Source organism: Grus americana, chromosome 1 (assembly GCF_028858705.1).
Source record: "Grus americana isolate bGruAme1 chromosome 1, bGruAme1.mat, whole genome shotgun sequence".
NCBI classification, from domain to species: domain Eukaryota; kingdom Metazoa; phylum Chordata; class Aves; order Gruiformes; family Gruidae; genus Grus; species Grus americana.
The window spans coordinates 75803999-75819425 of NC_072852.1; the positions used below are offsets into that span (position 1 = coordinate 75803999).

Genomic DNA, 15427 nt, shown 5'->3' on the forward strand with positions numbered 1-15427 from the left:
GGAGATCATTAAACAGCCTTTTCGGGCTTCAATGTTAGGATGTTTTTCTTGATAGTCAGCCTAGACGTTTCTCCGCTCTGTTTCCTCCCATTGCCCCTAGTTACGCTTCGTCCCACCCTAAACAACTGCTTCTCTCTCCTTGTGTTGATACTGTCCCTGTGCGTATCAGAAAAGGAGGGGGTGACTGACGCAGAAATAACACAGAAGCGTGTTTTTAGTCTAGCCTGCAGAATAATTTGCACTAGCGACCTTGGCATGATGCTGCAGCTGGGAGAGTGAGGAGAAAGAGGAGGGTGCGTGCTGCTGCACTGGCTGTGCCTAAACCCAGTGCGATGCCGACTCAGATTAATGGGGTTAAGGGACCTCGGGAACTTCACGGGTGTCTGTTAGACAGCTGGACCTTACAAAGAGGTGCAGCTCCCTTTCACCAAACGCTACGCTCAGCGAAGGTGCTGCAGCTCAAAGCTCACGTTTGCCATTCTGCACGCGGGAAGGCAGCCAGCGTTAGAGGTAAGGGAACTCAGCAGCTGCAGAAGACAGGTTACTGTGTTGGCCGTCATCCTTCGGTAAAGAATGAGCACAGGGGTGTAAAATGGCATCAGGGGTCACTGTCTTGAAGGAGTTAACAGGATCATTTTCCACCGCCTGCTTCTGTTCCCTGTTCCCTTCAGGTATCAAATACTTAGTGGTAACTGGAGCCTTGTGTTCCTTGCTCTTCTTAGTGAGCACATGGCTTACTGTAAAAATAGTGAGTTTAATGGAAGATAAAAGATCCCTCTGGATGAACCAGCATACAGAAAAAAGAATTTAGTGGCAACATTATATCATAATCACAAACCAAAAAGTACTTGAAACTTGTGTTTATTGACTTCTATGCAGCAGTAACAGCCTGGCAAAACAAAAGGGAAGAAAAGCTGACAAAAGGGAGGCTACAAATGCAGTGCAAAGCAAAGCACAGAGCAAACGGGCATGGCTTTAGTGATGAGAGATGCACTTTTTCTTCCTGGCTTATAGGGAATTGTACAGCTCCCTCTGTGCTATTGAACTGTAGCAGAGATTTTTTGGTTTATCAGTTAAAGCTGCTTCCAAAATTGCACTTTAAACATCTCTGTGGGTTTTGGGGCAAACCTCACTGTTCCCAGGTCTTTTCCCTTTCTCAGCTGCACACATGTGTTAGACCCAGGATTTAAAGGCACTTCTCAAAATCCAGACAGGTTGACTTTGTTTTTGCAAGTAAATAGCAATGAGAAGTTGAGCTCGTTGGCTCAGCACTGCTGCACTGTCACATTAGCTATAAGATGCATCACTTCTGCAGAACTGGGATGGATAGGCTGCCTGGGAAGGAGGAGAAAGCTCACCTGATGCACTGGTGCAATCCACACACACAGATTTTGGAGGAAAAACTCCAGAATCAGCTATTCATACACATTTCTCCACATTAGGCCTTCAAGGATCAGAGCAGGTCACCTGAACAGTGTTGCACGGGTTAATGTTGGGGAAAGATTCAAATGCAAGAGGCCAAGGAGAAAGCTGGACTTCAGAGACAGGAAATGGGAATTGTTTTGCCTCCTCTTATATGACTTCAGCTGACTTTCTCCTCACATTTCGGGGTCATCAGTTGAAAGCTTTGAGCTTCTTTGGCTTTGTTGCTGCTATACGGGTCATTCACTGGAATGTAAAAATCAGTGAGGTCAGCACCACACCTCTGGGGATGCAGACTGCAAGCCCACGAAAACTACCTTCATCCTTCACCACTGAGGAGAAGCACAGGCATTTCTCCCTGTGGCAGGAACCCCGCACCTCCGCAGCCTCCTGTGGGGCAACTGTTCTTTGTCCTTCATCTCAGGGAGTGATTTCATAATCCAGAGAAGATGCTCAAAGCTCAGGGACTAGACTTTAATAAAGTCTGTTGAAAAAAACTTCTGTAACAATCTGCGGAAAGAACTGGAGCAAGTTTTTCTTGCTGACAGCAGGATGGAGGCTGAACCACAGCTCCATGTCTGGAGGACGACCAGGCATTTAGAGTCGGGACTCAAATTTCATAATGTTCTCATCATGAGTAAAGTCAAAAGGGTCTTTGGGATCTCAGCAGTCCCAGGTTTACAGGGAGCTGGGATCTAAAAAAAATTGCTTTGAAATCCAAGCTCTAGATGGGATAAACATATTCCTGAGGACAGATCTGATTAGGAGAGTTCCTTTGAAGGGAAGCCATGATAACTATATAGCTTTGGTTGGCCGTTATGACTCAGCTAATCTGATCATTACCTCCTTCTGGCCTCGAGGATACCCTATTTGACCAGCTCTGCTTACCCATTTGAATATATGAGCAGCTTCCGCTCCAGTGGATGGTTTGCCAGTGGCTCATAAGGCTAAAGCAGAAAGCAAAGAGTGACTGCAGGAGAAAGAGCACACTGCAAAATCTTTTCAATATCTCTTGCTTCGGCAGGCAAAAGGGATGTCGCTTCTAAAGAGCTCTAGAGGTAAAATCACTGACCTACATAGCGTTTTTTTTCTCCTAAACATTACCTACATGCAAGTATCCATATAAAGTTTATAAACTATACACACCTCAGCGTGCATCAGTACAAATATGGAACTGCTGTGAAATGCTAGCAATAAGAACCATTAAAGTAAACTTTATGGGACATGCCAATCTGTACTGATAAGGTTGACAGTCTCTGGTGTCACCGTAAAGCCAAATCTCCTTATTTCTTGAAGCAACAACCTACACAACTGTTTGCTAAGGATTATTTTTTTAAAGGCCCAGATAATCTCTTCCTGTTCATGGAAGCGGTGCTGGAAGCTGGAGCAAGCGATGCATTCGTAGCACGGTACTGTAAGATGGAGTGACAAAGTACTTCTGGAGAGGAGTGCCAGCCAGGGGGAGAGACCCTACATACATCACTCCACCAAAATTAGGCTGCAAGAAAAAAAACCAAGATGTTTTGTAAGTACTGGCAGTGCATACAGCATTCAGTCAATAATTTTTAATGATATCCCTGCTGATTTAGTTTAGTTTTTCTTTCCTCTTAGTAATCTAAATGCTCATGAGTGCTTCTGATTGATTGTTTATTCAGTATTTAGCAGGTCAAGTGACAACAGAAATATCTCTTGTGCCACTCCTGCTGTCTCGGCCCTGACACCGAGGGTCCAGCAGATGTCCAGTCTGTGTCTGGGTCCTTTTCCTGAGACTCCACTGGGGAGAGTAATTGGTATCAGAGAAGATCACGGTGTTATTTCCATTTGCATTTGTCCACTATGAATTGGACTGCACATGATTTTAATATTTCACACTTCCCGCTCCCAGCTGTAAATTAAAGAGTACTAGTAAATCACATTGGAAAAAAAGTCAGGTTGGGACCCTGGTAGTATAAACATCCCTGCCTTTCCCAGTTCTCTGACCCATATTTGCTCTGCCTAGCTCCTTTCTGGAATTGCATCAGAGCAAAAAATAGCAAGCAAAAAGATAAACTGAGATTTTTCCAAGGGTACTACTGACCATGGAGAATGCAGACAGTATTATTCTAACAGGGCCTGGTTTTCAGTGAGCGTTGAATATTCACTTTTGGAAAAATCAATGGTTACTCAAGGCGATCACCTAAATACCAAGGCATTGCACATCACCAGTCCCTTTCCAAACAGAAAGGACCTGAACTGTTGAAAATAATGACATTCAGACAACATTCCGAAGGTGAAAAGCTTACATTTTTCCACTCTGCAGCTGGGAAAAAAACATGTCCCAATTTTTTAGCTACCCCACCCAAGAACTCGCGCCAACAAATTGATAATTTCTTCGCCTTGCAATCTTTAATTGTGTTCCAAAGGTCTGGTCAGTATGTAAGCAGCCAAGGAGAACAAGAGGCATTTTTAGATGGTTGCGTAAAGAAGCACCATGGAAAGAAAAAATGTAATTCTTGAACCACTGAAATGATGCTATTACTGCCAAAGCACTCACAAAGTGAAGAACCAAAATGTAAAGTTCATCAAGGCCAATAGGATCTTCCACCGGCTTATATGGGCTTTTACACCTTAGCAGTACTTTGCCAAACTATACAGTTCTCCTTCTTAAAAATGAAAATTCTGTGTTCAGTGGGGTTCCCATAAGGCAGTTGTAAGGTTGAAGATGATGTTGTCACTGCGAGTCCCAGATCTCTCTCCTATACTATGTTCAACGCAGCTGGAATTGTCCATTTACTTAGAAGATGGGGTGTAAGACGCAGGTGAGTTGCCACATTTGTCAAAAAATCTTGGCCAAGAGTCACTGGTATGCCAAGTATGATGCGAGATTGCAAGATGATTTTTGATGCTTGTAACGATTGCAGTGCCGTGACTGGAAATTCATATAGGAGTAAGAAAGAGACATTACTGTGGAAGGATTTAGGCTAGTGCCTAAAGCAGCAGTGCCGTTTTCAAGGGAAACTCAGAGATTTATCACTGGCAGAACTAGCTATTTTCACTGTGACCTTGAAAAGGTTACATTAGGCATCAGTCTAATAATACCTAGGACACAAGGGTAGTTGAGAGGCTTAATTAATTGTGGTCTTGAAGTCTCAAATCCACAGAAGGGAAGTGAAAAACAGTATTATAATAATTTGGGCCCTCTAGCTGGTTACGTTCAGGATCCGCTACCTAATTTAAGAAAAATGTGTTGGCAGGTGCCGCCCCTGCAGTTCGTCTGTTACAATTCCCTGCGGAGAGGCAGTATTTTTAGCTGTAAATGAACCTACAGTATAAATCAAAGGAGCGCAAATATTTCCCAGTGTAAGGTATAGGGGGCTGATGTTGAATTTAGGAATAGCGCAGTGTTAGTTGCTGGGCAATGAGTCACTTAGTTGAATATCCAGCTTCCGTGAGTGGACAGGACCAAAAGTTCCCAGAGAAGAGAAAACCAAGGCAGAAGTGGCAGTTTACGGAGCAGCCTCCCCACAGGATGACTCCTGGGCTCAATTATACCTTGTAGCGAGATCTCATCATTAACTGTACGTTGTGGAGGACGGTCCTCTTTGATCTGTTTTAAATGCTCAGTTTAATTAAATTCCTTTTATTCTTCTTGAGAAGAAAGAATAAGCTGAAGTAAAAAAGTTACCCTCTCTCTGTGTTTTTTCTTTTATTCATCTCTAAATGACAGCTCCAATCTTTTCATTTTCTCTTCCTATCAACACTTTCATCTAGTCATTTCAGTGCCCCATTTGTAGACCCTTCTATTGCCACAAAATATTTTCAAGAAAAAAATAACCAAGAATGAATACAGTATTTCAGATATGCCAATATGCTTGGTTTATAAAGCAGCGTGGTAATATTTACAGAGCCTGTTTTCCATCCTGGGCTGTGCAGTACTCACACAATTTGGTTTTTCGATGACTCTGCATTTTAAGTAGGGATTTTCACTGTCACCAATGATGACCCACTTTTTTTTCTGAGTAATTTTCAGCTTTTAAGAGTAGCTGACATTTGGGTTTGTTTCTTTTTTCCCCCAAATCTAATTAGTTTGTATTTATTCAAAACAGAAGATTCTGCTTGCTCTCATATTTCCACCTCACCTTGCTTTCCTAGAGTCTTCTAAAAGTTTTCATAGCCATCCTTAGCCCTCAGCGGCCTTCAACCATTTTGTGTCATCTGCAAAATTTCTTACCTCACTGCTCACTCAGTTTTCCAGACCATTAACAAAACCAGCAAAGAATACATCTGACAGTACGGATCATTAGGACGCCTGCTGCTAATCCTTTGCCAATGTGAAAATGTATAATTTCTTTCAGCTGTTATTTTCTCTGTTTTATCTAATTTCTCATACTGAGTAGCAATTTAACTGTTGCTTAAGATGTTTACAACAAACAAAAAAACTCTCAGATATTGGCACTGTGAGATTAAATAAAAAGTGCTTTGGATGAGAACTACTGCATGAAAAGTCCTCTCTGATGATTCTCATCTTACATTGATATTGTCTATTCTCCTTATGCCCCTAATGTCAAATTGCATCAGTCGTTAAAATGACAATATCAAGGGGGAATAGAAAGACAGCCTGCTGCTGGTTTTGATCTCTACATTGTAATGCAATCTGGTCATCAAAACCGTTCAGATATTTTTTCTTTAATGAAATAGCAGTCATATATAGATTGGGGAAGAATAAGTGGGTTTTGCTGGAAAATAAATTCCATTACGTACAGTGAGGGAAAACATGATTATCTTTACCTGCTAACCCAGGAGGTCTATTCTAGCAATAAATCTGCTGGGACCGATATTCTGAGCAGATCATTTCTGTACATACATGAAAGCATGTTTAAAACGGTCTGCAAAAAAAATTAGATCTGCTATGTGCTGAGATTTAGTAGATTCAAGAGGCTTTGACTACACCGAATCTTTCTGAAATAATCTGATTTTAAGTGTATCCCCTCATTTCAAAGTTTGACTTCCTTGGATGAAAGTGGAAGTAACTATACTAATACATGCAGGAGATATGTTTGCAAGTAGAAGAAAGAGGGCAGCAAAAGGATACCTCATTCTCATTCACAGGCCCAAGTTAATTTCAGCTCAGGGTTATCTGTAATCAGTATAGACCCATATGACGCAAAGCTTTTCTGTATGGGATACTGACCAAAATAACTCTCTGTGCTGACGCTGCATGCCGGACAAGAGATGCTTTTGCTCTGGAATAGTGAGTGCATTTCTAAATCCAGAGTGATTAATCTGGGATAAGGTCACTATTCTCCTAGAATCGTATTTTCCTGGGGAGGAAGTCTGATGTGGCTAGTGATTAAAATGAAAATGTACAAATTCTGACGCAATGTTGCATCCCGCCTCTGGAAAATGCAGCAGAGGCAGTCGATACTCTGAGCTCTGCCAATGTGACCTACTGACTGTGGGAATATCTGCTGTGCAGTGATTCGCTCCAGCAGCAGTGACTGCAGCTAATTGTCCCTGGGCAGACGAGCTCACAGAGCTGCTGAGGAGGTGCAGTTAAACTTCATAAAGCGTCTTTCTCTGAGCCAGAAATGCGTCTTCATTCATGAAGGATGGTAACGTAAACGTTTAATGTTAAGGGATTCTGACTTGCATGATTTATTTCCTCATTATCAATTTCTCTGTCGTTTACCCCATTCTTGCACCTGGTACTATCAGAGGGATTAGGTGATCGTCTGAGGGAAACAGCGTGGACCTGGCGGCCTGGCTTACGCCCACATTAAAATGACAGCAATAGCCACTCGGCCTATTCTCCTATGTCTGGGATGAATCAGAAAGAAAACATAAACAACAGCCTAATATATGGATCAGCTTAATTATTCTGCTGGCCTAGGAAAGGACATTACCTATTAATGACAACAAAGGGGTTTTTACAGCTAAAAGTAGCACATTTAGAAGGTGGGTTGTTCTACTTTAGTTTTGATTACTGATTAAAAGGGAGAAATTAAAATATTTTAATAAAACTCCAAATATTAAGAAGTCAATGCAATAAATTGAATGTGGAAGGTAACACTTTACAGTTATAGTTTGTCATCTCAGAAGACCCAGTGGGAAACCACATCTTTCAGAGGCTCTCACAAGATCCCAAAAGCATGCTGCGTGATAGCTCAGATCTCACAAAACAATCTCTGGGTAGGAGAGAGATGTCATCTGCATTAAGGCACTCCTGCTCCCTTTCATCCACACGTGCATCACTCAGTGCATGCTTCATTGCAAGGCCAGCTCTTTTATACAGCGCTTTTTATAAGAGAAGGTTGGGGCACACGACTGGATGCCAAATTGTAGAAAGAAATGAACAGGCATAGGTCCATTACACAAATTGCATCTACTTGTACTGACTGGGGAACAGGGCTGTGAATTCTGGATGACTAGATTTTCTCCTTATCTTTATAACTTGCTTAATGTGACCACTCATGATGTGTTTGGCCCCGAGGAGTCTCAGTTCTGCAATTTATAATATGTGGGGGTTTTTTGACAGTTGACAGAAATCATATAGCTCAGTTCCGTTTTTGTCAAACACACCTACATTTCTCAATGGAGAGTGAAATTATACCACAGTGCATACAGATATCACATTCCTTATTTTTTTTTCCTTGGGAATGAAATTATCTTTACTATCTACTGCTGTCAATTATGCTACAATGTTATTAGAGCTCTAGCTGTGTCCAAAGCCTTGACTGTAATACAGAAGCCATAAAGAAGGACTGTAACCAACTACCTGTCAGCACACCTTTCTCACAAAAACCTAACCATCTAAAAGGCAGGAATCCTGTCCAAGTTAGTTATACAGGTTCCCTCACTGTATTGAGAGAGAAAGATATCTCCAGCGGGAAAATCATCCAGACAGTCCTAGACACCTATTTTTGGATAGGATGAATCATCTTCTAGAAACACCTCTCTCTTCACTAGCTACTGATATAGAGCCTAGACTGAGACTAGACATCTAATTTTTTTATGCCTTAGGTTAAATGAAGGAAGTCTCACTCTAAATCACAGTATCGTTATGTTTCAAGCCAAACAATTTGTTGTTGTATCTTCATGGTGTAAACCCAACAATTTGTCACACAAAGACAATCAAACAGAGATAATGATAATGATCCTGAAAATAAAATGTGAAGCGCCATTTATTCTAGAAATGCCAGTTTAAAAATAGGACTGATCAAGCTTAGGGCAATCTCAGGAAAACTAGGTGGCAATCTTAAACCTCAGTAAAGCAAGTCAGATGCTAGAGCTGTGCTTTCACTCTCTCCTTGCAAATACAGTAAAAGCTCTGGGTATACTTCATGCATTTCCTTGCTAGTCCTCTTGCTTGGTACTTAGTATAGTAAACAAAAATAATCTTTAAGTACAAGATTTAAAGTTTTTAACATGCTGCATTTATATAACATCTTGGTGCCCCTTCAGTACGTTGAATAAAGAAATCAGTCCTGTGAGCTTTTGGCTCCCCTCTGAATTGCCGCCTTCTGCAAAAAAAGTCAACATTGAGTTTGAGAGCATCCCACACAGGTGGACACAGTGAAGTCAGCACACACAGCTTTTGTAGCTGACCACATCAGCAGGCAGAAGGCTCTCTGCTTCATGGATATTGTATCCAGAACAGAGATCATCAGTGCATATGGGCACAGAGGGTACGGAAAAAGAAACGGTCGAAGAAACTAATCCCTGCTTAGTTAAGGAATGTGTAGGTATCAACACACACAGATCATGCGCCTTGAGCCAGCTTTTAGAAGCTTTCCAAGGCTGCCACACACTTCTTGGCAGGAGCCCATCTGCACGTAGCCACTACACAGCGCTTGCCTTGTGAGCGGAGGCTGGTTCTCTGCAGCGTCTGCCGACTCTCTCCACCTCCCCGCCAAAGTGGCTGCATGAGCTGCCTTAAAACTTTGTATTGCTTCACAATAATAGAAGTGCCAATGATTAAAAAAAACCCCAGAAATGAAACAAAACACCTTGGCTCCAATCATTCATTTCACAGCCTCCTTCCCCCTCTTTCTGCCAAGTAAAGGCAACTTCAATGCAGCAGTGTTTTCCTTTCCTCCAAATAAGGTCTTTTCTTGCTGGAGTTCCAGCCAACTCCAGTGATTTTTTCCTGTCTACCTGATCTCAAACTAATTAAAAAACAACCTTTGCAAATTCTCTCTGGAGGATCACCAAACTTAAAGTGAGTTTTCAAGAGAAGGAATACAGTCCAAAAATGTTCGACTTATATTCCAGTAACAAATTCCCATGACTTCGGGTCAATTCCTTTGATGGAGTAATCTGGCAAGGTTCATTTCTGACAACAGAGGTATGCTGGTTTATACCAGCTGAAGGTTTCATCCTACCTTTGTTTACCAAATGAATGCTGAACTTCCAAAAAATAATGAGGTTAACAGCTCACGCAGCCACAGCCTTCCGCTCCTGATAGAGAAGCAGAAGGGATGTCAATCCCACTTTCCTCCCTTCCAAACAGTCCTGTCCCACTGGTGGTACAGAGATGGGGTTCCTTGGGGAGCCTTCTACACTCGTTAGCTTCTTCATAACTGGGGAATCATTAGATTTAGAGCAAAAAATAGGCAGATCTTGTTCATTCAGCAAAATAGGGACTGATAATATTCATGGAGGATAGGTGCCAATGGTAACAACTCAGTATTTAATAATGCTTATCATGAGAATCAGCAGATGATAGATAGATGATCTTCCTTTGAAATTAAAGCAACTCTGAAATTTGGACCAGATTAGAGACAATGCCCACCTATTTCTTCCAGATTCTCAAGTAGTCTACTAAATTCTAGGAGGAAAAGACTATACAGTGATTTTCCTGCTTCTTTTTAATTAAATTTGCAGACAGAGGAGTGTCAAATAAGAATCTAGCCTCTGTGTTATTTATCTAGTTGAAACATGAAGTCTGCTGCTTTGAAAAAAATGCTATATACAAGCTTGTTTCTAGCCAAGGATTTCTTTATAGCAGGAGATTCTTGGAATGGGAAGATTTATGTGCTTCACATTTCTTTGTACAACCCCACAGAGAGGTAGAGCATCTGTGTGGGAGAGTGTGTGTATGTGTGTGTATGGATGCAAAATCTCAGAGGATGCCCTTTCAGAGTCGCCAAATATATGCCATAGCATTAGCATACAACGTATCTTGTTATTTTGGTCACAAATTACAATGGGGACACAGAGCTACTCCAGCCGGGTGTAGATATTCATAGCCTTTGTTTACTACCTACTTGGCAGGAACTATATATGGAACTATCTATACGACACAAGTGGACTATGCAACACAGTGCTCAATTCAGCCATAAAAATGCTCTAATTTATTGAAACAGTGCAGTTGGATGACACAAAAACTAATCAAGCTAGTGATACCATGACTGCCTGGAACAAATCACCCCCATATTTCACTATACCTCTATCAGCCCATTCCTCCATCATTTAGAAGTAATCTCAGCGCTATTAAAACGTGCCAGATAAATAGTACTTGAAACTGAAGTTCTCTGTTCTTCCACGGAACAGATCTAACTAAGAAATGGCAATGTATTCTCATCCTTGCAATGAGACTTTGTGTTATTCCTGCCAACAGAAACAGCGTTACAGTCAACTCTCCTTTTTCTGCAGGCAGCCTATCTGGCACAGACAGGTCATACCATTGAACTGGTGAAATCCAAGCGGTTTCTGGTTCATTGCAGAGCACAAGTTTTCATGAATGAAGCTACACTGCATGGAGCTATGCTGCTACACTCTAGAAGAAACACAGCTGTGACAAGAGCTGAGACTGAGCAGTTCTGTCCCTACAAACCTGAGCTGGCGTCACTTGGTGCTAGTGTGGGTGGCTCTGCCATATGTACTCGGCTGAGGAGGACAGGGTGCAGGTACTGGAATGACACCGGGAAAGCCCATCTGAGACCAGCAGAGCTCATGTGCTAACGTGCAGCATCCCTCTGGACAACCTGAGCTGGCTCCCTGCTGCACCACTCGGGTATCTTTTCAATATGCTCCCCCCAGCACCTATTGCACATGTATAACCTCAATTAGTCTATTAGTTGGATCTTCCTAGACCTTCACAATCACAGATAATGAAGAACCAGCTGTCTTTAAAAAGTACTGCAGCCCTAAAGATTGTCGGTATTATTTTATAAGGGCTTTCAAGTGCTAGGAGATTCTGGCCATACCCACTGAAATTATGATTTGAAAGCTCCTCTTCCAGCTGCCTGAGCACATGCACTGTCCTAAAGGGACATCAAAACTGAAAAACTGGACAAGTGAAGGCCATTACCTCTGGGCGGAGGAAGGCAGTGGAGGAATGAAGGATCAGCCACTCTCACTGTCAGCCAGTGGCATTCTTCTTCCTTCCAGAGGAGCCCATAATTAGCACAGGGTATTTTGATCCCCAGATCTTCTCAGTCTTATGCCATCTAAATGGTGCCAACTGCGAGGCTATTTCCTGCCCTCCACCTCCACCTGCCAACTCGTCTCACAGGGTGATACCTTATCACGTGCTTCAACTGTAGTAATCAAGGTGAAGTAACAGGCTGAGCAACTACTAGGCTTCATTCATTATCAACCACAAGCACATTTAAATCTGGTAGCTGGAAGGGCTAGCTGGCCCGTGACCTCCACCAAAGCATGTGGTGTTTCAGTTCTGGGTGACCGGGAGTCCAGTGCCACCACTTGGGAGGGCAGGAGGAAGCTGCCTAAGTTGCATGCGCAAAGAGGTTTACACTAGACAGAAGCACTGCCTATAGACATGTGCCTTTAAAAGAGTTTGGCAATAAGAGTTTGTAGAAATATTCTATGGTGTATCCAGTTTAGCATTTCCTTTTGGTGAAACTGGCAGCAATGCCAAAGGGAATGGTTATGACAAAACCAGTGAAATCATGGAGACAATGTCAATTCCCTGTGGTTTGTGGTAGTAGCAAGTGATGCCATCATACAATCAGAGCAAACCACAGAGTATGTAATTTAGTGAACTGTGGCGCAGTTATAAGGCAAATATATTTGTCGTGCAATAGAAATGGTTGAAACGATCGTAAGTCTTTCTGCGTGCTCAGGCTTCTCTGCAGCGCGGTGCCCTGCTGTTGAATCAATTAACTCTGCGTCTGCAGGTTACTGCAGTAAAACCCCACTTTACAGGATGAACACAACGAGGTGTTTCTCAGGGCTGCGCGTTACTTTCCCATTTGCAATGTTTTTTTAATAGGCCCAGGCTTTGACTGAGGACACAGTGTTCTGGCCCAAAAGGACGTGTCTTCACAATACATTTAGAGCGAGACTGCATCTGCTCTTCTGGAGAGACATGAGTCTAATAGGCAATCTGCTTGATTTATGTGCCATGAAGCATGATTAGAGTATGGGTAAGATTCTCATTCATTACATAATTTCTTTGAAATGATGAACCTGGCGTGTTTGTTATGAGATCCAAGAGTAAAAGGACGTTTTCAAGGTTGGCTTTAAGCCCGTATTTAGCAAATCCTTTTTTGTTGCTCCTCAGACCTACGATAATGCTGTAGAAATTTTGTTTTTCTCTAAACAAGGAACTTTTTTTTCCACATTACTTAATCCCCTTTGTTTCAGGTACTTTAAAAACAAGCATCATCTAAACTTCACAAAGGCATTATGTCCTGGATTCAAATGAGTAAACTGAGGCAAATGGGCAATTAAGCAATTTCCTTGAGAGGCTGAGCTGAATATACAACTCCAATGTGTTACCTAGCACATTGTTGATCCTTAAGCAACACCCATTTTTCTGGAGTAAAAAATCAATGCCATCATCAAAATACGCTGTAAGAAAATACAGTATGTTCTTGACGCAGACACATTGACCAGAGAATTCAGTTTTATGAAGTTGCTCTGAGGAAAGGAAAAAACCAAGATTTTAAGAGCACAGAGGCATAACTTTAAATAAGTAGTTTTCCAACTGGAGAGAATCTTTGTGTAAGGAATGTTTAGGACCTGATCCAAAGTCTACTGAAATTTCACACTGGCTTAAATAAAGTTTGGATCAGGACCTAATCTTTATATTATCAGGTATTCCTCAAGTGTAAGAAGTGACAGATCATTCTGTGCACAGCTTAAATGAAAGAATAGGGGCAGCAAAGGGAAATGGTATCTGTAACAAGAGAGCAAGGAAATGGCGGAAGATCATTCAGTTGTCACTTTCCCCTGCACATCGCCAGATGCAAACTGTCAGAGAGGAAGGAGAAAGCAGTAACTGGGAAATGAGGTGCACTCCAGATTTGAAAAGGCAGTTTCCATGAAAGAAGAAAAATCTAATAGAATATTCATTAAGAATTACTCTCTCTCCCTCCCTCTCTTGCCAATTTCTAAGTATATCTTTATATAATAATAAATACATGTATTTTTATGCTATTAGGAGGCTTAAAAAAGAGTTTGACAGCTCCCATGCAATTACTATTTGAATTTCTGAGGCTCTTTAATAAAAATCTTCAAAATACACTCTACTGGTCTCTACACCTACTCCTCAACTGAGGTAAAACAGCACCTGCCCTCTGAAGCCAGCAGAACGTCACAGATTTACAAGGGGGCGAGATCTCCTTGCGTTGGGTTTGAATTTATACTGCGTGTGCCATGACTGCCACTTTGTAGGATTCAGAGGTGCTTTACAGCACAGAGTCGGTGGGCCACTGTCTGAAATACACTACCCACCGGAGGGACTGCAGCAACTGGAAAGCATCACACAGCAAGGGATGTCACCGTGTTGTGTATCTGTGTGGCCATCGTTGCAATTGCTTGGGACTATAGAGGAGAAAGATTGTAAAGTAGCAGATTTTCTTAACAGCTTTCAAACTTTTAAGCCTCCACTGCCAAGACTTACCTAAACTTTTCCAAAAGTTTCAGTAATAAAGCCAGAGATCAAGATATTTTCCTTAGAGGGAATGTGCTTGATAGAACCATGCCTTGATAAATGATGCTGCATACCGTTGGGAGTTCTTTGCTTCTCCTTTAACCGATGCTACGATCAAGGTCACTGTTTGGTTAGTTTATGGGTGGTTTTATATATATATATATTGAACATAAGGCAGAATTTGTACGTGACAGAAGCAGCAGCTTTTTTTCAGTGATGGGCTGGAGCTCCCGAATTCGAAGCCCCAGCTGGCACACAACGTGCATTGAAGTCAGTCCCTTTTCAGCCGAGAAATACAGCCTCGCGTTTTTGCTTCCTTCGCGAACGAAGAGGGAAGAGGAACTATGTTTTGGTTTTACCACTACAAAGTATTAGCTGTTGAGAACAAATGTAATTTATCTGTAGGCTGCATGACTTTATATGAATTATTAGTGTAACTTACTATCTGTTGAGCACAAGTACTTACATGGGGAGACACGGAGGGCCATGCTTTCCCAGAAAACAATTCTACTCTTTTCCTGGACTTTACAGGAATAGCAAAAAATGGACATCAAGACACCTGAGGTCTAGTTAAGGTGATGGCGCACACCATGTGGGTTACTTCTGCTGTGCCTGACAGTGCATCGCTCACCTCATGAAACACGTGATGCAATTGTGAATGTACAGTAAACTGAGGTGTTTGCATACAATGTGATGTATCTGCTGCCGGCTGATCAGCTGGCCTGCTGCAGCCAACTTCAAATATGAGAAATCCGACCTAGACTGAATGAAACTGAAGTTATACTATTTCCGATGCACTGTTTGTTGCTTTGCTCTGGGTTTTTCTTTATCCCATTTTGGCAACTCCACCTTCACACTGCCAGATGCAGAGTAGGATTTTCTACACGTTAATGCCCTCAGAAGTGAGGAGTGGGAGGAGATGAGCTGCAGGTACCGCCTCAAGCTTCCCACCGCCCTCCAGATCAGAGCTCAGCTCGTACCCAACTTTCCACCTCTATTCCTGTCCAGTCCCCCGCACTTTACGTTGCCAGTTCTGGTCCCCCGTAACACCTTGATTCACCACTGCTCAGGAGACTGGAGAGGCCCCAGCCATGATTTATGGGGGACTGGGACACGGCAGGGTCA

General features: G+C 42.2%; 1 protein-coding gene across 4 annotated transcripts in view; it reads right to left on the reverse strand.

The window, feature by feature from the left end:
• Nucleotides 1-898: 898 nt before the first annotated feature.
• The window catches only part of LMNTD1 (lamin tail domain containing 1), a 208650-nt gene continuing 194121 nt past the window's right edge, over nucleotides 899-15427 (reverse strand). For 3 of the 4 annotated variants that reach the window (XM_054843525.1, XM_054843534.1, XM_054843544.1), the window contains one exon: nucleotides 899-2920. In XM_054843525.1, the coding sequence (XP_054699500.1) occupies nucleotides 2783-2920 (138 nt within the window). In that variant the 3' untranslated portion in view covers nucleotides 899-2782. The remainder of the gene's footprint in view (nucleotides 2921-15427) is intronic. The other variant, XM_054843552.1, reaches the window with a different exon arrangement.